General features: G+C 41.2%; 1 protein-coding gene across 2 annotated transcripts in view; it reads right to left on the bottom strand.

The window, feature by feature from the left end:
- LOC142144994 (uncharacterized) overlaps nucleotides 1–24,475 on the bottom strand; it is an 85,872-nt gene extending 61,397 nt beyond the window's left edge. Inside the window, exon 1 of one of the 2 annotated variants that reach the window (XM_075204408.1) lies at nucleotides 23,889–24,475. In XM_075204408.1, coding sequence (XP_075060509.1) covers nucleotides 23,889–23,957 — 69 coding nt within the window. In that variant the 5' untranslated portion in view covers nucleotides 23,958–24,475. The remainder of the gene's footprint in view (nucleotides 1–23,888) is intronic. The other variant, XM_075204407.1, reaches the window with a different exon arrangement.
- Nucleotides 24,476–25,371: the final 896 nt, after the last annotated feature.

Raw genomic sequence — 25,371 nt, 5'->3', positions numbered from 1 at the left:
GTGCTCGCAGTGAATGCTGGGCGTGAAGTCCGCTGCGGTGCTGTATACAATACAGCACCACCCCGGACGCTTCTTAGACAGCGCCGCGGCTGCTGTATAGTACAATGCCGATATGTAGGGCACTTTTTTAGCAGAGGAGGGGGGTTCTGGAGACCCCCCCCTGCATGCGCCACTGTAAGGAGAGCAAAGCATAAAAAAGGAGTAACTTTGCACCTGGGCAAAACCATGTTGCATTGGAGGGGGAGGTAAAATTTAAAATGTGGGGACAGATTTATAGTGGGAGTAGGGCATTTCCCTATATCAACTTTAAAATGTCAGTGTAAATATAAAGCTATCAAGTATTTGTGTGCTACATGAAAAAAAAGCCAGTATTTAACTTATGTGCAAAATAATAAACTAGTTTACACCCCTTGTAACATGGTTTGTCCAGAAACAAACTACTTTTTTTTTTGCTTTGCTCTCCTTAATGACTGTTTTATTTCAGTCTGAGAAAGCAGGTTGACCCTTACCGCTTGGAGGATGTAACACAGCAATATTTTCTTAGCAAATTGCGGCAATAAGTGATTTTGCTTCATCGCTGCAATAAGTAGTGGTAAAAAAAAGTTATAGGATTGACCTGATTAAGACACTATTGTTGCAAAGAGTCTTTAGTGTCGAAAATCCAAGACAAGATGTCTCTGTAGGCAGACGGGCTTCTGTGTAGGGTCCCTGGATAGCCAGACCGATATTCTATTTCATTAAAACGCCACCAAAATATCTCCCAGCTCTACAAATCTACACAGCCTGACAATACACTGTTTGTGTAGACGGACCTATAAGGGAGAAAATATCCTGCTTATTAGGGCCTTATAAGCCATGTCAAAATGATTATTTTAAAGTATTTTGATTGCTTCATCTTCCTTACAAATCAGTGGGTGGAGTAAAACACACCCAACGTTGTGCTTAGTGTGGGTGCAATGTTTGACTGAACCATACCTCCTAACATTGTCCTGGTGTACCAAGTGGGACCATGCCCAGTGCTTTCACAGTTCTAGGTCCGGGACACATCTGCCAGGGTCTCCAATAAGAATCCCACACTGCACTTCTCTTACTGCTCAACCCATTTGTAGCAAGTCCATGTAGTTGTCAATGCCCCTCCTCTGTCAACTGTTACATGAATGGATACTTAATGGGGAGAGTCTTTGACACTTGCTCAGTCTGTTCCAAGCAGATCAAGTTGTCTGGGTGTGAGTGTGACTGCTAGAGCCAACAGCAACCCCAGCAGATCTGGTGAAAGGCTCATCCGCACCAAGTAAAATTTTGTTTTTCACATTAAGTCATTGTACTCCATCCAAAACTACATTTTTAATTTTTGTTAAAGTTATCCTTGAATTATGTCATGCCAAGCACATATTTTGCAGCGCTGCATAATATGACGGCGCTATATAAACAAACACTAATCAATACGCAGGTACAGGCAACCAACCAGAGTGCACCTTAGGAGCCGAGCACCCCTGAAGCTGGATATGGCTGTGGGGCGATCACGATTGCTCGTTCAAACTGCCCTGCCAGTCTGAGGTGTCCTTAGTGATGAGCGGCCAGCAGGGATGACCAGTACCTGGCAATGCCCCAGTCAGGTGAGATATTTGGGGTAAAATAGCTGAGACAAAGTGGACGGCAAATAATTCCAAAAACATCCAACAAAATCTTTCTGAGCTAAAATGTTCAAGGAATCATCTTCCAGTCATCAGCCAGGCTACTTGAACGTCTGCCGATGGTTTCAGGATTGAGGAGGTCTGATGAATGAATGAATGATGGTCTCTAAAGTAATCTTGTCTGACACGGTAAAAGGAATCTACAATGGTTCCACCTGGAAAAAGGGGTCCATCCTGCATGGATTTCACTTTAAAATAACCTCCATCTAAGACGCATTGGAAAGACACAGAAAAAACATAGTCCCTCCTTCAAACCACAGAGCTAATCCCGCACCCTGTCCAATGACTGACATTGGGTAATGACATAGTGAAGTGATTGCAGCTCTAGGAAAAACAGAAGCAAAGATCTGACGCAAGCTCAGCTCGGAAGATACTATTCTTCTGTTGTGTATATGACCCCAGAATGATAGACATGGAGCGTTCCAGTTTTTGACGTGCACCCAAGTATCTATGTCCCTAGGTTTAATATATTGTATTATTGTTAACAAAAGTATTTGGAATTGGAAGAGTTAAATTAATTTCAAAGTCCTGCCTCCCATCACCTTATGGTCACCCCTTAATTAACACAATTGTGGTAGTAAGGGGACAAGTCCGGGATTTTAGAGAGCATGTGTCACTAAGGAGCTCAGCATCGATCAAAATTCTACTTAATGGATGGGTTTTGTTAAATTGAACCCATAGTCATTGATAGAGCCTGTTAAAGAGGGGCTGGGTATACCCACATCAAACTGCTAGGTCCCAAGTATTTTATAGAACCTTTGGGTTAACAGTGAAATGGATAGGAGATATCTGCAGGCATTCCTATTGGCTGAGGATACTCATTAATAATATTATCAGTCAGCACTTGACCAAAATTGTGTTTAATCAAACATTGGTAACATTAATCATTTTATTGTTCACTCCACATGTCAGTAGGCATGCCTAGATCATGTGTGCCAACTCTTGCTGAATGTCAGGGAGACTCCCTGAAATAGGGGTGATCTCCCTCACTCCCTGAAGAGTCTGGCATTCTCCCTGATGCCGAGCTAGTACAAGATGTGGTTGGCTTCGCCATCTGTGGCAGGATGACACAGTTCAGAAATTGTGTCCTATGTCCATGTATTGATGCCTATGGAGGTGGCCATTTTCATGGAGACCAAGATTTAATCAAAGACTGACAGGTAAGACAACATGACTTCAGTAATGGAGACAGAAATGTAAAAGACACTTCAGTCTCTAGAGAATCATTAGCTGCTTTTCTTTAACGCATAGTTGCCTACTTTTCCGGAATGTCCGGGAGACTCCCGCATTTCTGGGGACCTCCCGGGCTCCGGGTTCTCGTCCCTGTAATAGATAAGTGTTGTATGCGGGCTTAATGTTGCAGATATCGTGTCATTTTAGCCCCGCCCCTGCTGTAATTGGCCAAAATTGTGACAATCTTTTAGGGGCGGGGCCAAAATTATGCGATTCATCAAGCCCCGCCGCTGCACCCCCACCTCCCCTGGGATCTCCCTGAAGTCAACGAGGAAAAAGTGGCAAGTATAGCCTATGTATTGTGCGCAATGTTCAGAGAGCTCTGTCCCCAGACACTATGTGAACTGAATCAGTTAAACCACAAACATTTGTTCCATGTTAAGGAGCCTCGTGGAAAACTCTGCCTGCTATCAACAACAATCCGGAAGATTGTTCCTCTGTTTTATCAGATTAGAGTTGGTCTGGTACTTTGTGCTGTGAGAACAGTCTCTGGTTATAAATCCATGTGCTGCCGTTTCACCACATGCATCATTTTCCATTTCTATTTCTTACGCCAAAGCCTGCCACAATTCTTTTTATAGAATTGCATAAAATCGTGTTTATTATAATCAGTTGCAAGTTTGTCCAGCTATTGTTACTTTTAATAATTAACATTTTTTTAAATGTACTGTGTAAAACAATTTTTTTTTTTTTCTGGTAACGCCAGCCTGAGACGACATTACCAGGACCGTTTATCACCGTGATAACGGTTCTGGTAACGTCTTCTCATGTTGGCATTACCAAAACAGAGAAAACATTTTAAAAAAAGTATTTATTCTTGAATAAAATATATTTTTTTAACACAGTACATTTAAAAAAATTGTTAATTATTAAAATAAATGGAACAGTCTTTATTAATTTACGTTAAAGAAACATTTAATATAAGTTGTATTTTATTTACACTTTATAAAATAAATATACAGTAGAACTGAAAGCCCATATGAGGCCTGGAGCAGAGCCATGCTGATGTATGCGCAAGGGAAATAAAAGCCTAGATTTGGTCTTTCAGTTCAAATAATATATTTTTTTAAAAAGTTGAAACTAGATAAAATTATGTAAAATACATAAAAATGCTTAAGCCCAAGAATAAATGACATTAAGTCATATAAAAGTTGCTCACCACATACTGCCACCTGTCTGTTAATGTCCTTCCGAGCCTGAATAATATGAATCAGTAAACACCCTGTTACAGCAATGTACAGTTACTGGCATAGCTGCCATGGTCTGATGTCTTGCAGAAGGAAAAAATAAGCAAAGGCTAATATTATTTCTCATTTCCTGTTTATACTCATGAGCCGGAGATTTCAGTAAGACGTGAATTTGGAAAAGATAGTACTTTGAGCACTCAAATCTTTTCCCTGTTCACTACAAGATAACTTGGCAGATAAGGGTACAGTTAATGTTTGCTTTGTTGAAACAATGTGCAAAACAATTAGCCATGAGTGTAAAGATAAGTCATACCTCCCAAAGTCTAAAGTATTGGAATCAGGATGCTCAAAAGGGGGGCGTGTAAACTCAGGAATTGCAGATGCACACATTACCCAATTACCGCGTGAGCAGAATATACCTCCCAATAGTAGAACAGGACAGTCCTACAATTGGGACAGTTAGAATATATGAATAAGATGGTAAATTTAAGTGTTATTTTCCAGCCATAAAACAGAAGTAGTTCTGACAACATCTGCAGTCCATTTAGATATCAATTGGAGGATAAAAATGATAAAATTCAGTGGATAAGTCCTTTATCTTTAAAACATGTTGTGAAATCGTGTGCTTTGCACTGATGACAATGCATATATATTTATATTTTCAAACAGTTATGACAGATGAAATAAATTATCTGTTATTTTTACAGGTTCATGTAAGGACTGCTCTGGTTTCACTCTGTTCTTCTCATGTAATAAAACTAGTTATTAGCTGTTCAGCAGAATTCACCTGCAGGTCCCATTAATAGTTTACTAAAACCTTTGGAAGTAGAACTCTATAAATATCTAAATCAACATCACAGATATAAGGGGAAAGCGAGAAGGTACCAAATGTAAAGAAAACATAAACACATTCAAAACAGACTCAAGGAGAGAGGTGAACTAGGAGCAAAAACTGTCATTTTAACCCATTGAGGTCCATTGCCCGGAGTCAGGGGGGGAGGGCTGGTAAGACTCCACTCAGCAGCTTGTTAGGAACATTTTAAAGGAAAAAAAAATGCAGGTGGCCTAGTGACCCAGCCCAAGGTAGCCCAGAATGGGACCGGCCCGGGGGGCAGGTGCGCCCCAGCCCAGCCTGCCTCTACCCGGAGGACCAGCTGGACAATTTGTATACAACTTTTGTTACACAAGGACTGAATGCTGAATCCACAGAGTCTTCTTCTACCTGTTTGTAGTATGTAATGTCTGTGTTCTGGTTACAAATGCATTACTGACATGTTAAAAATACTAGTTCTTATTATTAATAATAATAATAATAATAATAATAATAATAATTAATAATACACTAACAGGCAGATCTAGCGAGAGCATGACTGCAGAGGAATGACTACATGTCCTGGAGACAATCCATGCACGCAGAACCAGTGATAGAAATACGCTCAATATGAACAATGTTCTCCATTCAGATCAGCTGCATAAGAATTATCTTGCAGCGGATAGTTGGAGAATTGCCCATGAGATTATTGGCCGATACGACAAGGCATCTGGCTTTGTTGGATAATAATTACAGCCAGGGAGATATTGTAAGGAAAACATGATCAATTCAGTTGGTTCCACACAAAAAATAAATAAAAGGTTGCACGAAAAGGAACGTGTAGAAATTCACAAGAAGACAAATTACTTGCAGAAATGAAAACATATGAAATGTACATGAAGTGCCGGTTTGCTACATAGAGCAACCAAGTTGTCTTCTCCTACACACTAATTGTTTTAATTTGCAAAGGACCTGTCAAACCTTTTGGCCTCTATCAAGCACTCCAGGGTCTACTGTGCGTATAATCTGAATGAGTTGCAATTTCCTTGACTAGATCTGAAGAGGACTCTAAAACCTTAGAGCCCAATTAGACCCCTCTCCAGCCAGTGTCTGTGTTCCTGCATGGGTATTGTCCAGGAATGCTTCTATGAAATGGCTTGTGATGCTGGAGGAATTTATCAGAGGGATTTAGCAACTGAAACTTTATTCTGCTTCCTGAATAGCAAGAAGGGAGGATGTGTTGTTAGGATGGGCATTTTAACCAACAATTAGTGACGGAGCAGCTTGGGTCAAGTGATCCCTGCTTTCAGCCGGTCATCCGGAGCAGCAGTTCACAGGGTTGTATTTAATTATTTTTTTTTATAAATGTGCTCTACATACTTCCAGACAGTCCTGTTTTTTTGCATGATAATCCTGCTTTTCAGAAGAGTATGGGCATGTTAATTAAGGGAAGCATGAGAAATGGGTGTGGCATGGTCGAATCAGAGGCATGTCCCAATTTTCCAGTTGGGAAACAACTCTTCTTATGTCCAGGAAGTGCCCCAAGTCTTAAAGATGCCACTGGAAATCTTTATCATTACCATGTACCATAAAATTTGTTACGGGTATTATAATTTTTTAGGCACCGTTACATCTACTAGCAAAGTAAAATTACAATTATTTAGATTTGTGCAGCAAGAAAAATTGTATGTTTTAAATAAATTCCTTTCACTTTGCTGAAAAAAAAAAGACTTATAGGAATAATGTCCAACTTTACAATACAATTCCTCTTATTCTATGGATTGAATTCAGTTTTCATTGTCCAGTCTTCGCTGTTCTGCAGAATATTTATTGAAGTGGGGTATTTGAAATGCCAAAAAGTTACTTTGTAGCAAAGTTCAGTAAACATATCATGAGTTTGGATTGTACCGCTCCAAGGCCGAGCCAGAGTGTGCCTGAAAATGGCTTTAAGATAGGCAGGAATGAATAATAAGCCATATGATGCACAAATAAAATAGAGTCTTATGGCTCTTAGAACGTAAAGGGTTACAATGAAGCAATGCATATAGCCCAGATTGGTATATCTAGTAATGCTTATGCCTTAGAATAAATAAAATGTAAAAATACATCTTTACTTAAACATTCTTTTAGACTTCAGTAGCTGTTGAATTTGGATCCCAGTTAAATAATTATTCATTAAGACCATACCTTGCAGCTGTCCCCCTTTAGGCTAGACAGTAAATCCGTGATAGGCAATGTGAAAGTGGTGGCGGGGTTCATGTTTGGCCCTCCAGCCTTCAAAGAGGCTACACAGAGGAAGGAAGGAGAGCACAGAGTACTCCCTCTTAGCATCATCATCATCATCAATTTATATAGCGCCACTAATTCCGCAGAGAACTCACATCAGTCCCTGCCACATTGGGGCTTACAATCTAAATTCCCTAACACACAGACACACAGAGACAGACAGACAGACAGACACACAGACTAGGGTCAATTTGTTAGCAGCCAATTAACCTACCATGGAAGGAAATCGGAGCACCCGGAGGAAACCCACGCAAACATGGGGAGAACATACAAACTCCACACAGATAAAGGCCATGGTCGGGAATTGAACACATAACCCCAGTGCTGTGAGGCAGAAGTGCTAACCACTGAGTCACCGTGCTGCCCCGCTTACTCTGGGAATTCCATGTGACCTCTCTGGACTGTGCAGAGGAGATCACGTGATGCGGTAGTCAGCTGCCCCCATCTTGGCAGGTGAAGGCTCGGTAGGCCGCCTGTTGCCCTCTACTGCTGTACATTCTGGTAGACAGTCCCAACTGCTGAGACTGTTACAAGGTGTGTCCTGTTTTTTTTTTAGGGGTGGTCTAGCGGTTCAGAAGCGTTAGGTAGGCCCCCTGGGAATGTGGCACATTCCGTTAGGATGCAGCCACACCCCCTGGGAGTGTGTCCCAATTCCAAAGACTCAAATGTTGGGTGATATGGATGCCTCAGTGTGGGGGGGGGGGGGTGCATGTTTAACTCTGGGAGGGCTAACCTCAGCTGTCATATAAGCTGTAATTGTTTGACGCATTAAGAGGACAAGTTTGACAAAGCACAGCACTTGAAGCGTGTGTGTACGGTACTTGGGCTGGTAAACCATGTGGGTACTTTAAAATGTGTCCTGCCATGACCAGCAGCCAGAATACAAGATACTCTAGAATGCCAGAGGGCGCTCAGAAGAGCCCAACAGTCATGAACACCTACTGACTGCCAAGATTGAGAAGAAACGACAATTCATTCATGGAAACCTACTCCTGCTCGCTCCTGGGCAGCAGCTATTGGCTTGGTTGCTTAATAATGGTTTATTGACATTTTTACCCAACATCTCCTCACTGTGTACATAGTAAAGGAGGAAAAGCAGCAGACCCATATAAACTTCCTCTCTCTCCTTAAATAAACCTCACACACAAGGTCTACCCATTCACCTGGAGTAAATATTTGCTACCATGACAGCAACGAGCAGTACGGCTAATAACAGCTAATCCTGTTAGCTGGCTTCTACTGATGCAAGGTCGTTAACGTTCTCAGACTAATGAAGTGTGTCTTCTGCGGTGATAGATTTCATCCCTAGGAAAAAACATGAATTGGTTCACACGGCAAAATGGATGGCAAGTTCAGATCCTCACCGGAGGAGACAGCGGGCGTGATATGTCCACATTAGCGCCATGTCCACACAGTGAAAGGTGGATAATGCGACACATGAAATATTTCCTCTCACATCAATCTGAAAAGTTCTTTTACATAAACTTTAAGCCGAAATCTTATGGAAAAATCACGGATCTGTGTCTGCAACACCCAAGTTCATCATCATCATCATCATCATCATCATAGCCACCGAGCTGCCCACCAAAAATTAATGAAAACATAAGAACATCTTACAAATGAATTATCGGTGGTTGCTGGAATACTGGTCTTCTATGGGGCCAATAGTAAGCAGCCTACACAAAATGACTCTACACAGTTGATGAGGAAAAAACTGTTTATTCAACGTTTTCGGATATCACAGAGTCTATTTGTGTAGACTCCTGATACATAGTAAGGAAAACCCATTGTTTATATGACAAGGTTAATTACATAATCAGTGCAATGATTAAATAACTGTCCATATGTTCAAACTCCAACATCCTTGGGAAGTGGGAACATTCATCTTAAAAACATACAAAAATGTATCAAAGAAAATGCATTAAAAAGGCAGAATGTTGTTCACAAATTAGCCTATAATGCATTACACATGTAAATATAATACTTTTAATAATCTAAATTACGTGCGACAACGTTGGCATTTTTGTGTGTTTTTTTAGCTGCTTTGAGATGGATGAGATCTGGGAGGTTAGTTGTTTGGACGGCCATTAATCATTTCACTGACTATGTAATTAACCTGGTTATATAAGCACGGGGCTTTTGACAGTAGGTATTGGAAGTCTTAACAAAGACTCTGCAATGTCTCAAAACATTGAATAAGCACACTTTTAAGCACAAACTGGTGGGTGGCATTGTTTCACATAAGCCATCAAAACAGAAAGACGACCAATACATTAAAAATGTCAGTTACTAAAAAAAAAAAAAGGCGGATTAATCCAATTACAACCAATATTTGGTGCAGAAATCCTAACATGCACTAAATCTGATTGCAAAGAATCTGTCAGTGACAATTAAGATTCTTCACAAGAAGCTTAAATATATTTAATATAAGTATAAGTATATATTTAAGTATAAATATATACTTAAAAGAATGCTTAAATATATTTTTACCACCAAGATGCAACTTTGTTGCCAATGTGACCATGCAGACCAGGCTGCAACTTCCCAATGATCCGCGCGGGTACCCCAAACCGATGTTGCCTTATTGTGCCGGGGAGCCAATTTGCATATCCCGCGTATTATCCAGATCATTGATCGTATAGGTCACTACCTCCCACATGATCAGCACACCCATCTCCTGAAATACTCTGTGCTAAAATGACATTCTGTATGACTACTTCAAAATTTTGTACACAGAGATGAAAAATAATTAATGCAATGCAATGTATTTTATCATAAATAACTGAAAACAACAAGGGTCCATAAAACACCATCAACAGCAAATGCTTTGCATTAATTCTCTATAGGGGAAAGGCATTAGTAAAACAGTGAAATGTAATCTACTGGTATTTCATTATCTCAGTGATATTCATGTTTTACTCTCCCCCTCCCAGATACAATATCCCCTTCATTCCCCTGCTGTCTATTCTATTCAGAAATGACCAAATGATTTGTGTAAGGGCAGCTGGCTGGGTAGGCCTTGGCTTGGTGATTAAGTGGGCACATCCATAACTGTCAGCAAAGACACCTGGACAAGAAGACTTTGTGCTGAAAAATGGCATGTGATTACTATGCGGTTACATGCCATTACTGCTAAATAACCAAACTACCATGTAGTAGCACAGCTGGAAGCAGTGAAGAGAGCACCACAAAGTTAATAGAAACAGTATTACAAAGGAAACTGCAAGCAGCGCCAAAGAGGCTCCGACTTACAGTCGGGGTGGAATTTACACACTGCCACCTCTCCCTGTCCCTGAGGACACAGTCCACTCACTACAGGAGTGAGCATGGTGACTAACACTCTGAGATAGTGTGTTAGTAGGGGCAGTCTTCACGTTCAGTAACAGCCAGACGATGGAGCAGCTGAAGAGGACCAAGAAGTGAGGCGAGAACCATCTATGGTGCCCCTAGGATGGTGTCATCTGAGACAATGTTCTCACCTGAGCAGTAAGCATCTCAATGTGAGAAGAGAGCATAGGAGAGAGCAGTATAACGGGCCTGTTTTAGAGTCAGTCCTAATCAAAAGCGGCCTGTAAAAATGCACTTTGCCAAATGGTTTATGCGCGGTAAAATGTGGCCGCATTCAGAGTCTTGAAGGGCCTAGTGATACGGATCAGGGGCCTGGAAGTTGAGTGCAGTAGGGGAAGTGCAGCACGTCCCCTGGATAAGCGATCTAGTGAAACTTGGAAGCATTCATTAAGAGGCGTATCCATTGTGGGTCTCGAAGGCCTGCAGTAAAGATATGTGTTTATGATGATGACAGTATCAGCAAGCAGTGAGCAACAGAAGAGAAAGCAGTGGAAAAAAGCGAACAGTAAGCAAAATCATAGAGAGAAGTGGGACAAAGCAAGCAGAGAGCAACAGAGAAGAGAGCAATGGAAGAAATCGAGCAGTGAGCAAAAAAAGAGGAGACAGAAATGGAACATAGAGAGCAGTGTCCAACAGAGAAGAAAGCAGCAGGACAAAGCGAGCAGTAGCCAACAGAGAAGAGAACAGCTGGACAAAGCAAGCAGTGAGCAAAATAAGAGGAGACAGCATTGGAACATAGAGAGCAGTGACTAAGAAAGAAAAGAGCAACGAAACAAAGTGCGCAGTGAGCAACATAATAGAGAAAGGTGGGACAAAGCAAGCAGTGAGCAATAAAGAAGAGAGCAACCGGACAAGCGAGCAGTGAGCAAAAAAAGAGGAGACAACAATGAAACAGAGAGCAGTGACCAACAGAGAAAAGAGCAGAGGGACAAAGCGAGCAGTGAGCAAAAAGTAAAGCATTACTAAGCTGTGAACACTAAACAGGTTTCTGCAGTGTACCCGTGAGAGAGCAGGGTAAAGCGAGCTCTAGAACGCAGCTCACTTCACGCCTTGGTCTTCTCCTTGGCGTCCTAAGCCAATTCATTTGATGTTCATCTTATTCATGTGCAATCGTTCCAGCACACAAAGGCTTTTTTTGTGTAAAGCATAAACTATTTTAATAACAGTTGAGCCAGTATTTAAACTTTCATCCCTGACCGACCAATCCCTCATTTCCTGAAAGGCTGCAGTCGTGTAAACAGCCAGTTGCAATAAATCAGGTCACATCCTGAGGTCAGTAATATCTTGGGAAATTTACAGCTAAGTGCATAGGTTAATTGGCTTCTGACAAAATTAACCCGTGTGTATGTATGTGCGTGTATACGTACATGTATGTATTATGCAATACAGATTGTAAGCTCCACTGGGGCAGTGGCTGATGTGAATGATCAAATATTCTCTGTAAAGTGCTTCGTAATATATAGGCACTATATAAATAACTTAATAAATAAACGTATATCTGATTAACACCTCACGTGCTGCTAAATATCTGCTGCACACTGTAAAGCAATTTTGGACATGCCAAGCAGGCAGTACATTATGTGAAATTCAGTGGGTGGTGACCAACTCCCAGAGGCTAATGTTAGGTGGTATACATTTAAACTTATTTATAGTGAACCTGTGGAGATTGTGCCGCCTCTCAACACCCCTAGATGACCTGTGGAGGCGGCTCTCGAGAGCTGAGGCACACTGGTGCAGAGCGAAGGCGTTTTGTGATGCACTTGGTAAATGACCTTTAGTGGAGTTACATAATTATAGAAGCTATAGAATCATAACAGTCTGCATTATTTGCTGCAGTGGTGCGACTATCCCACAAAGCAATCCTTAAACGCTACCTCCCAATATTTTCAATGTCCACATCTGGACAGTGAGTGTGCAACGAGTGTGGTCACACCATGTATGGGGCATGGTCACGCAGTGTTTGGAGCGTGCAATGTCCTCATGGACGTGCCCAGCAGTTTCCTTAAAAACACAAAAACAAAAAAACCGAAGGTGCCAATAGACCTAAATCTCTACATGTTCTGCCTGCAACAAGGTAAAATGAATGTAACCATACATGGGGGAGGCGGAGCTTGGAATAAATACGTTCTAAAGAAGGCTATACCCTATAATAAGTTACAATTTGTACAGAATAACAAACCCACATGTTGACTGAAGATATATTGAAACAAAGTGACAGCAATCTCTGGTTTCTCTTCCCGTATTATAAGAAGTTCAATTATACTTCCAGCAAATGTGTAGGAGTGTTAATTATACCTGAGGCAGGAATGAAAGTTCCTTTTTATACTCCTTTACTATACATCTGAAACTTTTAGTAAGATAATTGCTGTATAATGGTTGTAATCTGTGTGTACTCCTCCTTCCCGTTCAGGTTTATGACTAGATATCATTACTTAGCAGTTTCTGCAGCTATTTTTGTTCCATGGAGATAAGGGATCTGAGGGTGCTCAGCAGACTCTGCACGGAGATGGAGGGAGGCACAGCCTTGTCTCGTCATATGATATGGGCAGAAGGGAGATGGGCTGCGCTGCCATGTACTGCTCTGGTTAGATAAGCAATCTGACATCAGCCGGCTCACAGAGTCATTACTTTGAGAGGCCTGAGACTCTGCACATCTCTCAGACACAGCTCATTTTGTTTCTAACACTGTTCTGTGGCGCTCCCCAAAATCAGCTGTCAAAACGACTCTAGCAGGGCTCCATTCATTCCTAATGTGTGTGCGTCACCGACTGCTGTCCATCTACCTGTATCTCACCCACAGATTGTTATCTTGTAAATAGATGCCAACAATCTAAAATATGTTCCAGGAACACTCAGCCGCTGCGTCCAGGCAGGTGATGTGGGATATCATTTCTACAGACTGAGGCTGGGTACACACTACAGGTTTTTCACCCGATTATCAGGCCAATCACCTGATAAACGACAGTTTGGCCCAATATCGTGTGTGTACACTCCAACAATGAACGATTATTGTGCCAAAGTATAATGCATCGTATGATTTGATTTTTAAATCAGACTAAAAATCTTGTTCAACGATGGAACAATGTCGTTCCAATTCTGCAGTGTGTATGTACTCAGGACCGGCAGTGTCCATAGATCTCTATGCAGTGTGCAGAGTGACCATCTTTTCAGCCGATGGTTCTGACATATGAAGAACCCAGAACTTAAGTTAAATCATGTAAAACGTGTATAGTGTGTACACAGGAATTGATATGCTGATCTGAACTTTCAGTCGTCGGTAAAATTGTTAACAGTATCGCATTGAGAGCAATGTTCTGTAGTGTGTACCCAGCCTTAAAGCACAATTATCCCCATCAGGTCATGTTTTCATATGGGATAATAACATACTTTGTTTTGCATTTTAAAGACTCCTGTTCAATTCTAAAGCCTACAAAATAAAAATATATGGTATTTATGGCTTCTAAGAAGCAGAAAAAAAATGTCTGCATCAGCTAGTCCCTCAGTGATTGGTTCCTTGTAAATTGGTAAAATGCATTTCCATAAATACTATTTCATATCACAAGCTGACTGCCTCCACAGACCATTTAGCAGATACTGTTGTTTATATTGCAATGTACCCTTGTCTAGAATTGCATTGCTAGGTTTATGTGCCATTACTAGACAATAGGCCAGTGTTCATTCCTTCCTGACAGTGATGCAGGCCTTTGTATTCAGTAATGTCAGACACAACAGCTCCCGTATAGAAGTACTTTACTCCTCCCACATTCCATATTGTGTTTAAACCACACCTCACAACATTGGAAATATCTAAATCAGGACACGGCCCCCAACACCCCTCCGCTAAACTCACTCTTCAATTGCCGTGGGCACCAGCATATAATAATTTAACTATGAGTTACATTATTTAGGTGGTGGTAGCGCAGTTTAGTGTCCATTGTCTATTTTGGGGTGCAGTTTCACCCAGTTTTGTAACCTTTGTGAAAGGTGAGTGAGATTGAGCGATGGAAAGCATTCAACCCTCTCAGCTGCATCCAGTTCAGAGAACGTGTACATGACACTTCTAATAAGTTGGGCCCCTCAGTAGCTCCAGCAAGGAAGAGGCACAAAGGCAGGGACTATCCAGTTTCACCACTAATCCATACGACCTTGGATAAACCGTGTTATCTCCCATTGCCTCCGGTAGCGTAATTAAATTGTAAGCTATGTGAGGCCAGTGTGCATAGTACCTCTCACCAGCTGGTTATATCAATCGAGTTCACCTGTCTCGTACAATCAATAAAATGCTTTTCTTGCACAGAATGTATCATAAGCTTGTCAAATGTAGCAGCCAGGCCATAGGATTTCAGTGGGGTCAATTAACTGTCGACTCTGGCAAATAACAATGGTTACATTGTATTAATAGCAATATTTTCAGGATCACAACACCAGTTACATTTTTTCCCTGCCATTCATCAGTATATACTACACAGAGGGCGAAATCCACATATTTACACAAAGATCCTGCATGCCAGTTCATAAATATTTACCATTAGTTTATGAAAAATTTCAAATGAGCATAATTTGATAATTAAACATCCACTGACTTCGGTAATTCAGATCTTAAATCAAAAATGTACTTATGTCACCATTCTGTGGCTAAAATTCATGAGATTCAATTCGGTAGAAATCAGTGCCTCTTGACTTATAGTCATATCATGCTTCAATGGTGTCCGTATTCTCATGACTATTGGTCCCGCCCACAATATGGCTACCTACACTGTCAGATGCAATAGCAGTCCAGCTGTCTGGTGTTTGAAAAGGGGGGAGTGGCTTGTATAGACCTGGGTGTGATTTAGGGGGTGTGGTCAATTTTATTTCAAATCTCCCATCAGGAGTGTTCCGAAGTGTTCCTTATCTGTTATTGGATACAGCACTGAACTCCAGCCAATCAGAGTTCTCTATAGACTATTGGAACTTACATTGACTATATGAACATTCACAGTGATACTGTAGGTAATCAAACCATTAAGGGGTCTTCCAGCAACAATATTGCCTGATAAGAGAGAGAGCTGCAGCATTTATTGGCGTAGGTGGACTGAGATACAACTTTATTATTTTAGATAATTTTTGGTGGTTCTGTAAGTGTAATTTTTCTTTAAAGGGTTTTCACAATAACTAGTCATCATGCAGCACAGTATAAAGTGCTTTGTCATTAAAAATAAGGGGCTATGTTTATTCAAAATCGTGTTATCACAGTAACAAATATTTTTTTCCACTGCGATTTATGAATATTTAATCACATTGGCAGTTGAACAATGTTGCTAAGGGAAAAACTATCCACAGGGATACGGGTTACTGATCGCCCCGGTAGACCCCGTCTTACGCTACTGAGTCACGAAACAAGAAGCCCAATACTTGCTTCCAGGTGCAGGGGGACGTGACAGTGCAATTTCATAAGATACCTGATAAATAGATGAGAGCTGACCATACTTAATATTGATGTTAACATCTTTATTATATATAGGAGGAAGCAAAAACAAGCATCAAGGCCAGAGACAACACCCATTTTTGCCAGCAAAAGGGCTTTTCATATGATACTTACTTATCATCAATAAAAACAAGCTATCTTTATTTGTAGTTAGCTGCAAAAGTTACTATATAGGTTTGCCATTAATGGTAAAGGTATTTTATGGGCCTAACCCTAGGAACTAATGAGGCACGAGGCACAGCATTCCTAGAGAATGGATAATCCGCATTGTCAAAGCCTTCAAAAATGTCCGCTCAGGTGTTGGCAAGAGAAGTGCTGAAAGATTGAAAATACTACCTTAAATCTCATCCTGCCCTGTTGTACTCTTCCTTCTGATTGGCTCTACGACCACAATTGTGTCTGGTGTGGAATCACACCTCGCTGCTGATGACAGGGCTGAGAGGGTTAAGATTTGGGTAAGTTCTCATTTCCTGCAGTCAGTTTCAAGCCCTTAAGATAACTACTCTCAGGAGTCCTCAGTAAACGCTACTGGAACCGGTTTTGAAAGCACAGCTGGGAAAAAACACCATTTATCATTGCAAACGCAGACACATTTTTTGCCTGATTTTGGAAATTAAATACTGCACTGTGTATAGATATTGTTCAGGCCTTTCCTGTAACAGTCTATCTGCTTTGTTAGAGGGAGGCTGATCAAATTCACAGACCCAGATTCTGGAATCAAAGCACTTAAATGAGTTTTTACTTTTACAAGGATCTCATCTCATCCCGGTCTCTAAGTTTGCAGACTGAGGGGGTCTTATGTTATGAATCGGTGCTTAGAATACGGGTACCATGTTAATTCATTGCATCCCACTAAGTTTCCAATAATGCCAGCGGCTCAGAGATACTCATAGAGATCAATGACATTGTCAGATTTTTTTACCTCATTAACAATTTGTCCAATAGATTTTGCCCAATTTCTCTGCATGGAGTTGAGCCTCAAGGGATAGATTTCTCAAACCTTTTAAAAAGGAAAAGTGGAGGTGTTGTCCACAATAACCAATCAGATTCTAGCTATTGCATTCTAGAAAATGGTGTCTACAATCTGATTGGTTGCCATGGGCAACACTTTCACTTTTCCTTTGTTAGAAGGTTTGATAAATATACCCCTAAGTGTTCATAGTCCTAATCCAACCACATAGCTGAATGAATTAACCCTTGTCATCCCATTTATAATCATTCAGCAAAATGGCGACGTGTATCCTGAACTCGAAGGCCGTACCACCGGGACATGACATCTATGCAAAAAGTGATTCAATTTAAATGGTGGCAGCAATTGCACAAATCTTTGCTCAGATTGTAAAACAATCTGAATATTGAGCCCATGAATCTGAATCGGGTTATCTCAATATGGCTGCTTTGGTATGTTCTTGCTAAAAGCATTGTTTATTATAAATTATTTATATAGTGCCAACTTATTAAGCAGCGCAGTACAGAGTATGTACATTGGTGCAAGGAAGCTTACAATCTAATTTTCTTCCAGAGACAAACATGAAGTCAGCATTGGGCGAGCATCGATATGCCATGCAGGTAGCGCCATGGTCGGATAATATGCCAACTTCTGCACCAATATGCTGTTGGAAAGAAGGCATTAAGGGTATTTTATACATCTATAGTAACTATTATCTATATCCATAATAATCTACAATCCTAAACCGCATAAAGAATTAACCGTTGACCTGCCGTTATAGTGCGCCATTCTTTGTTATTGATTGGGTTCTGCAGATACAAAAGGACAAAGTTACTAGGTCCTTTTTCTTTTGACAGGACCAATTCTTTGTGTGTGTGCGGAAGAGATTTTAGAATGTAAGCCCCTCTTGTGCAAGGACTGTCTCTTCAGTAAAACATATGGGTGTAATTCATTCTGCACAGAGAATCTAAATTCTTTTGCAGCTTTGAATTTGTTTCCAGACATAGAAGCTGCCATTGAGGTTGGCGTCCTGAGAGAGAATTAAAAAAAAAAAATTGTCCATAGTACGCAGTGGAACGGTGCCCCTAGTGGTCAGATTGTCATGTGCTAAATTACTTTTGTGGCTGAGGAAGTTCTCTTTCAAACAATACTTTTCTCAGGCTTGCGCTATTAGACATGTTTTTTTTAGAATAAGTAATGTTTGAGTATAAAGTCCCTTAAATATTCTACACACAAAAGCGTTTTGTTTTTTTCTTCTTTCAAATTCATTAAACAGTTCTTTTAAAGCACTGAATTATCTCATAAGCAGCTGCTAAGTTGGGCAGATAAATAACCAGAACACCAGAGGTCTCCGAAGTCCTGCACTTTCTCTGCTCAACTTCAACATCTCGTCCTGAATAATACAAGACGCAACAGAACTTTGTTTCATACACAACTTGGGGAGCCAGAACACATGACCCAATACCTCAATTCTTATCTGTGTTATTAAATGTAAATCTAACCCCCATTCTGCAAGAAAAACGTTCTTGTGATAAATTTATCACAATACATTTCCATGTGACCCCGCCCCAGTCAGCCCTACACACCCCCAATAACAGGTGACAAAGTGTCTTTAAAGGGCCTCTTATGTCTATAGATCAACAGCGGACTTTTAAATTTACAAAACTGATATAACACTTGAAAAGTTAGGTACTCCCATTACTGAATGTTTCCTCATTTACGTAAATTAAATTAGTGTTATTTCAGTACATTTGCTTTGTTGTCCTGGATAATGTTACTGTTTCTGTAATATTTTCCATTAGTCTTTAGCAGCCGTAAATGTCAGTTTTCTTTTAGCTTTGTATTATTCCCCCATTAATAGGTCAAAGGCTTCACTGCTAAGTTTGACTTCAGGCTGTATAAAACCCCCTGCAATAATCATTGCTCTATGTATTCAGCAGGAGACATTGGTGAAAAATGGTGCACAAGTGACTTTAACCCAGGGGTAATTGACTTTCTATGTCCGGCATCCCAAGAGTATATCAGCTTCACCAACAATGGTTCAGTTGTATATTAATAAAGTACTTCCATTTAATGTCTCTATAGTTGTTTAATACTGATATTTAGTTGTTACAACACATAGGTTAAGAATCACGGGGTTAATTGCTGTTTAGACCCCAAATGTTGTCCTTTTATAATGGTATTAAAAGTACATATAAACCGCATTTGTGTTTGTTACTACTGTTCTTACTAAAGTTTGGGTCTCTGTAGACTTCCTCAATGCGTTCACCTGCAATAAATGCAAACAATCGAATACTGCACACAAAACACTAGTTACTTTTGCAGCCATATGTAGACTGGATCTCATCTTGCGCTTATGGCCACTTGCAGCCACTTACTATTGAAGAGAAGGAAGCGGGGGAAGGAGGGGACGTGTAAGGGTGTGTTGTACAAATGTGACTTATGTAAACTTAGACCCAGAAGCACATTTGCCTTTCATGGCACAAGAAACTTGCGGGTGCTCTTCACTTGTGTAACTCACAAACTGATGGCGATCAGCTTAGCTGTGTCTGGCTCAAGGTTCCCGTGTAAGACCTGTCTTTTTTTTGGGTGCAATGTCCGTCTTTGCTTTAGACGAAATTTGCGCCCAGCTGTACATGAGGCCCAATTAAACACCTGAACAAAAATGGAACCCTAGTAAAACTGCAAATGGTCGTGGTGACATTGGAAACAATGGCTTCTAGTGGCAGACCCGAAAACGTGTTGCTTCCTAGTGTTAAAAACGCTAGTAAAAAACCATACTTGCCTACTCTTACGGAATTTCTGGGAGGCTCCGGAATTTCAGGGAGTCCTCCCGGTCTCGCAGAGGAGTAGGCATCCTTGCGGACTGCAGTGAAGGTGGAGCTTAATGACACAAATTCATGTAATCAAGCCCCGCCTACCGCTAAGCGATGACACAATTTTGCCATTTCATAGCTGGGGGTGGGGCTATGGTGACACTATGGCATAACCACACCTACTGCGCATTTTTTCAGTCAAAAATGGCCTCCGCTCTGCTCTATTGAGACTGGACTGAAAGAGGGACCTGGCATCAATGTTCGGCCTCACCTGGAGGTCCTGTAGAGTTCGTACCCACAGTAGTTACGCCATTGAGTTTCAGACTTTACTCCTACATCTCGAAATGTAGAAAATTGACATTTATAAAAAAAAAAAACAATTGCCGGCTCAATGGGTGAAGATGTCGTCTCTCGGATTTCACCTCATTCCCGGTACTCATCACAAAATGTTTCGTGCCATTTTATCATGGTCCAAGTTACTAGATCATTATTTTTTTTATGGGAACATTCCTGCAGCAGAACGTGATACAGAGAATACAGCTGGTGTCCAAAACAGTCAACATTATGCCAACTGGCATCCAAATAAAATGGAAATCCAGGCCGTATTTCTGCGCGTAAAGCAAAGTTTACTGGATTATGATTTTACGATAATAACACTCAAAGAGGTCAAATAAAGTGGGATCTTGTGACTGCTACCGTATCTAGTCTGACCAGTTATACTCGGGACATGCACTGTAGATGGAGAGATCATAGCCAGAGGACCACTCGTGGACAGCAGCCTGGTGCCGGGTTAAGTGCTTAGCAGTAGATTGTATCATTTGTGTAACGATTGTTACAGTTTTGCATAAGCAAACAGAGGACATATGCTCAGGAAATGCTTGTAGCAGATGACTGTTACAGAGGTCACTGGCTGCATCATACAGAAAGCATATTTCAAGTATTGAAAGTCCATACATGATGCATATGTAATGTTAAAGTGCTAGACAATGATTGGATTTAAATCATCTTTCTGTGTTTGAATGTTGTTACATTGGTAGATCGCCCACTGAAAGTACAGGATGATTCCTGATTACTGAGTACCTGGCAAGTCCTATTTTGGAGAAAAATGCTGTGTGGCCCCCTGCAAACACTCTAGCCCTTGGATCTCATTTAAATATACTCATCCCCCAAAAGTCAATCTTGTTGTTGCATCTGTAGATGCATTCATGCCCGTCGCTATCAAGCCACGCCCCCAATCTACCTAACTCCGCCCACAACAAGACAATATAATACACCCCTACAGATGCCATCATGGCTGCACATCCTTGTGCTTCCTTGTAAATATAGCGATTTCACCGAACACTTTCCACTGGTCTTTTCTAAGTGAGTCTTATTGTCCTTTGTTATCAAATTATGGTTCCTTATAGTGTCTTGCTGACAGGAAGATTGGTGTGCATAGGAAAGATTAAGTACTCGTTGGTCATGCACCATCTCACATTGTACAGTACTCAGCTCTGCTAAACTTCTCCAAATGTTATTTATACATTTGTTTTGGATAAAGTAAATGGCATATTAGGATTTTTGGTCCATTAAACATCAAACTCTACTAAGTGTGGGGTTTTTTGACCAAACTGAGCCAAGATCATTCTGTGTGTGGAGCCAAAATAACCAACAAGATTGATCAAAATCCTATTGTGATTTATCGGATATATCATAATTGCCTACTCTCCGGTAATGTCCGGGAGACTCACAAATTTCGGGGAGTCTACCCGAACTCCCAACAGACTAGGCCACCCCTCCTGTATCCCACGTCACTTTCTTCTCCAGTTGGCGTGACCTTGGGCTGGCAGCAGGCTGTGATGATCACGTTGGCACAACCTCACACTTGTCAGTGAGATAAGTGGGCAAGTATGGGATATATTGGTAGGTCTGGTCAATGTTGTGTGTCATCAGCTATCTGTGCCAGATTCCATCAGATAGTCCAATCACTAAATCATAATCCGCTATTTATATTGCGCCACTAATTCCGCAGCGCTGTACAGAGAACTCACATCAGTCCCTGCCCCATTGGAGCTTACAGTCTAAATTCCCTAATATACACACAGACTGAGAGAGACTAAAGTCAATTTAATAACAGCCAATTGACCTACTAGTATGTTTTTGGAAGGTTGGAGAAAACAAAAATGTGGAGAACATACAAACTCCACACAGATAAGGCCATGGTCAGGACTCAAACTCATGGCCCCAGTGCTGTGAGGCAGAAGTGCTAACCACTAAGCCACCGTGCTGCCCCAAATGCCGAAATCTATATATCTCATACCCAGGCGCGGGCTGGCAAGTGTAAGCACAGGCGGCCGCACCACGTGACACGCGATGCGGCCGCGTGATTGATGACGCGGGCGCATCGCGTGTCATGTGATGCGGCCAAGGGTACATAAATAGAAATATTGCATCGGAGGGAGGGGGAGCGGCCCTAACAGCGGTTGGACTGAGCGGCCGCTGCCCCCCGGCCCAGCCCGCCCCTGCTCATGCCTGCGTATGGTCCCGGCTGTTCAGCGATCAGGCCAAATAATTTGATCATGTGTCCTGCAGTAGCAACAACCAGGACATAAGTCATTACTGCGCGTACAATCTTAGCAGCATCTACAGATCAGCAGAGCGCAACTTGCAACTGCAACCCCAAGTATTAGAGCTCACATGTCAGTTTGCTCAGGTCCTACGACTCCAATAGAAAGTTCCCAAGGGAATATATTGCATATCTGACAATAAGAAGACCCCATAGACAGATCATGCGACCCCCACATGCTGCCACGTGAATGTACTTGTATAATACCAAAAAAAAAGTTGTTTAAAAAGTTTGAGAAAAGGAGGTTTGAGCAAATCTTATTAAATTAGCTATTCTAGTCCTGCAATTCCTGTAAGATAAATGAATGTTAATAATGCAGTTATGGCTATATCTTCTTCCCATGTGATGTTGTAAAACTGTATAAAGTTTGTACAGTATGCAGCAAAAACAGGATTTCGCAAGACTGACTGTACATAAAATGGGTGAGGTTTTCTAGAATGAGGGGGGGGTGGATAAACGAGATGAGGGGGGGGGGATAAACAAGGTGGGTAATGCTGTAATCTGAAGATATATTGACCTGCAGACCCCCATTTTTTTTACAAACTAATAACCATTTTGATAACATGCATTGGTGACTAAACATATACATCTACTATATATCTACTTTCACTATATCTACTTTCACTTTAAGAATGTTTGAGTTATGACGTGTGATATTCCTGGACCTGGAGATTCTCTGTAATTAGTTTTCTACTCTTCCCTGACAGATCCCGGCTTAAGCCAGACACCTACTGAGCAAGAACGACCCTTTGCTCCAGACCTTTTTATGAACCAGTGCCCCCTGGTGTTGAATACAGGCTTTAGCTTTTAAACTTCATTTTTGGGTGCAGAGAATGTTAACATTGCTTGTGTATTAGAATTTTGAAAATAATGAGCAAAAAAACCAAAACAAAAAAACAGTTACATTGTCTGAATAACAGTGCCCCAAAAAAGTGCAACATTGTATCAACGATCACAATAGCTGTGTTACATTTGCAGAAACTATGTTACTGTTGCAATGCACTTTAGATACAGTTAACTTAGTTTAAGCCTTTAAATATTTTAACTATAAAGAAAAACAGAAGTCTTTTTGCAGCATTGCCGCATACTGAATAGGTTTCAGCCCTGCATTCAGCATAATGCTTACGTATGTCATGCTTGGAAAGTCTGCTTTGCATTGCAAGCAGAATATCGATGAAGCTGTCTTTTTGCTAAAGGTAGCTCGAGGGATCCTATAGAGGCCTGAGAGATTACTGGAAAGAAGCACAGAGCATGCAGGCCTCTTCCTCTGTGCTACGTTGAACTTACAGCTATTTTCATGCATCGGTGAGGTATTATATCTCAGAATTAATAATGCAATGCACTCGGCCAATGATCAGAAACACAGCTATTTATAGCCGGGTGATACTATAACACAAACTCTTCAATCCGCACTCACAAAGCACTAACAGAGCACCGTAAAATAACTTTTTTTTTTTTTTAACAAAAAGTTTGCTTTTTTTTTTGTCTTTACCTTTAGTTGATAGGGCTGAATCTCACTTAAACTCTGGTTCCTCAGCTTCTTAGTTAAAACCTTAAGCATTGTACAGATCCGAAGGACGAGGAATAGGTTAAACACTCATTGACACACGTACACTCACACGCAAATCTGCTAGCACAGGAGAAAGATTAAAAAATATATTTAAACATATAGAGAAGCCTGTGAAACTGTAGGCATGTAATCTTTTCTTTTCTTTTTTCAGGCACGTACGTTTGTTAGTCTTTTCCGATTCACACACAAGAGCAAAAACCCTTAACGGGTAAAAAAAAATATAATAATGAAAAAGAAAGAAAAAAGTTCTGTAAGTTTCTTGGAAAAGACACAAAGCAACAATGTTGCAAGGTTCTGTAAGGGCTCAGTTTCATGTACGTAGGGCAGAAGCCTTGCCACCGAACTCAGCCCTTTTTCTCAGTTCATGGTAACTGCTTATCCTGCCCTGGTAGTGCAAATCTCCCCATATCTGTTCTCCTCACCCATACACGCTCCTCTCACACACACACATTCACACACACTGCCTCTCTGTCTGCACCGCTGCCTTCTAGCAATGGGAAACTTGTAACAAACAGAGGCCTGGGCTCAGGGCCCTCATTGGCTGGGGAAGGAAAACTGTGTCAGTTTCAGGAGGCCGGCCCTTTTATTTAAAGGGAAAGTGAGTGCTGCAGAGATGCATGGCTTTCCTTCCCCCCCTTTCCTGTGGAGCCCTGGGGAGAAGACTTGGAGCAGGCTGCTGATTGTCAGTGGGGAAATACACAGTTTACACTACACTAGACAGCTCCCAGTCCTTTCAGCCTTGGAGACGGCCTGTTCTCAATTTCTGCCATAATGAATCAACTGTTTAAATAAAAAGAAAAAGTTGTTTACCTCTCTGGAATAAGCGAAAAACAGGATTAGAAAATAGAAATGTTACAATTATGACGCGCTGTACTCACTACAGTCATATTTGAAATGTGACAATAAAACAGTCCTTTAAAGGGACATTTAAAGTTTTCCTCTTGTCTACACACATGGGGGGAGACATTTTTTTTTACTAAATCTACTTGTGCCTCAGGGAGGTCGCTGGTTCTTAGTGAATCGATAGGCTAATCGATAATCACGATGATTAGCTGCGCCGATAAATGACAGAGCGACCAATCAAACTTTTGTTTTTTGTTTCTAGTACAGTCATACTTGCCAACTTTTCCTCGTTGGCTTCAGGGAGATGACAGGGGAGGTGGGCTTGCGGGGGCGGAGCTTTACGAATCGCATAATTTTGGCCCCGCCTCTAAACGATTGTCACAATTTTGGCCAATTACAGCAGGGGGTGGGGCAAAGATGACGCAATATTTCCGTCATAAACCCCCACGCCACTTATCTATTGTGGGGGTGAGAACCGGGAGGTTGCCCTGCTCTCCCGGGAGGTCTCCCAGAAATGCGGGAGTCTCCCGGACATTTCGGGAGAGTAGGCAACTATGCGTTA

This window comes from Mixophyes fleayi, chromosome 3, assembly GCF_038048845.1.
Source record: "Mixophyes fleayi isolate aMixFle1 chromosome 3, aMixFle1.hap1, whole genome shotgun sequence".
Taxonomy (NCBI): Eukaryota; Metazoa; Chordata; class Amphibia; order Anura; family Limnodynastidae; genus Mixophyes; species Mixophyes fleayi.
The sequence above is the reverse complement of the archived record's forward strand: the minus strand, read 5'-3'. Positions and strand labels throughout refer to the sequence as shown.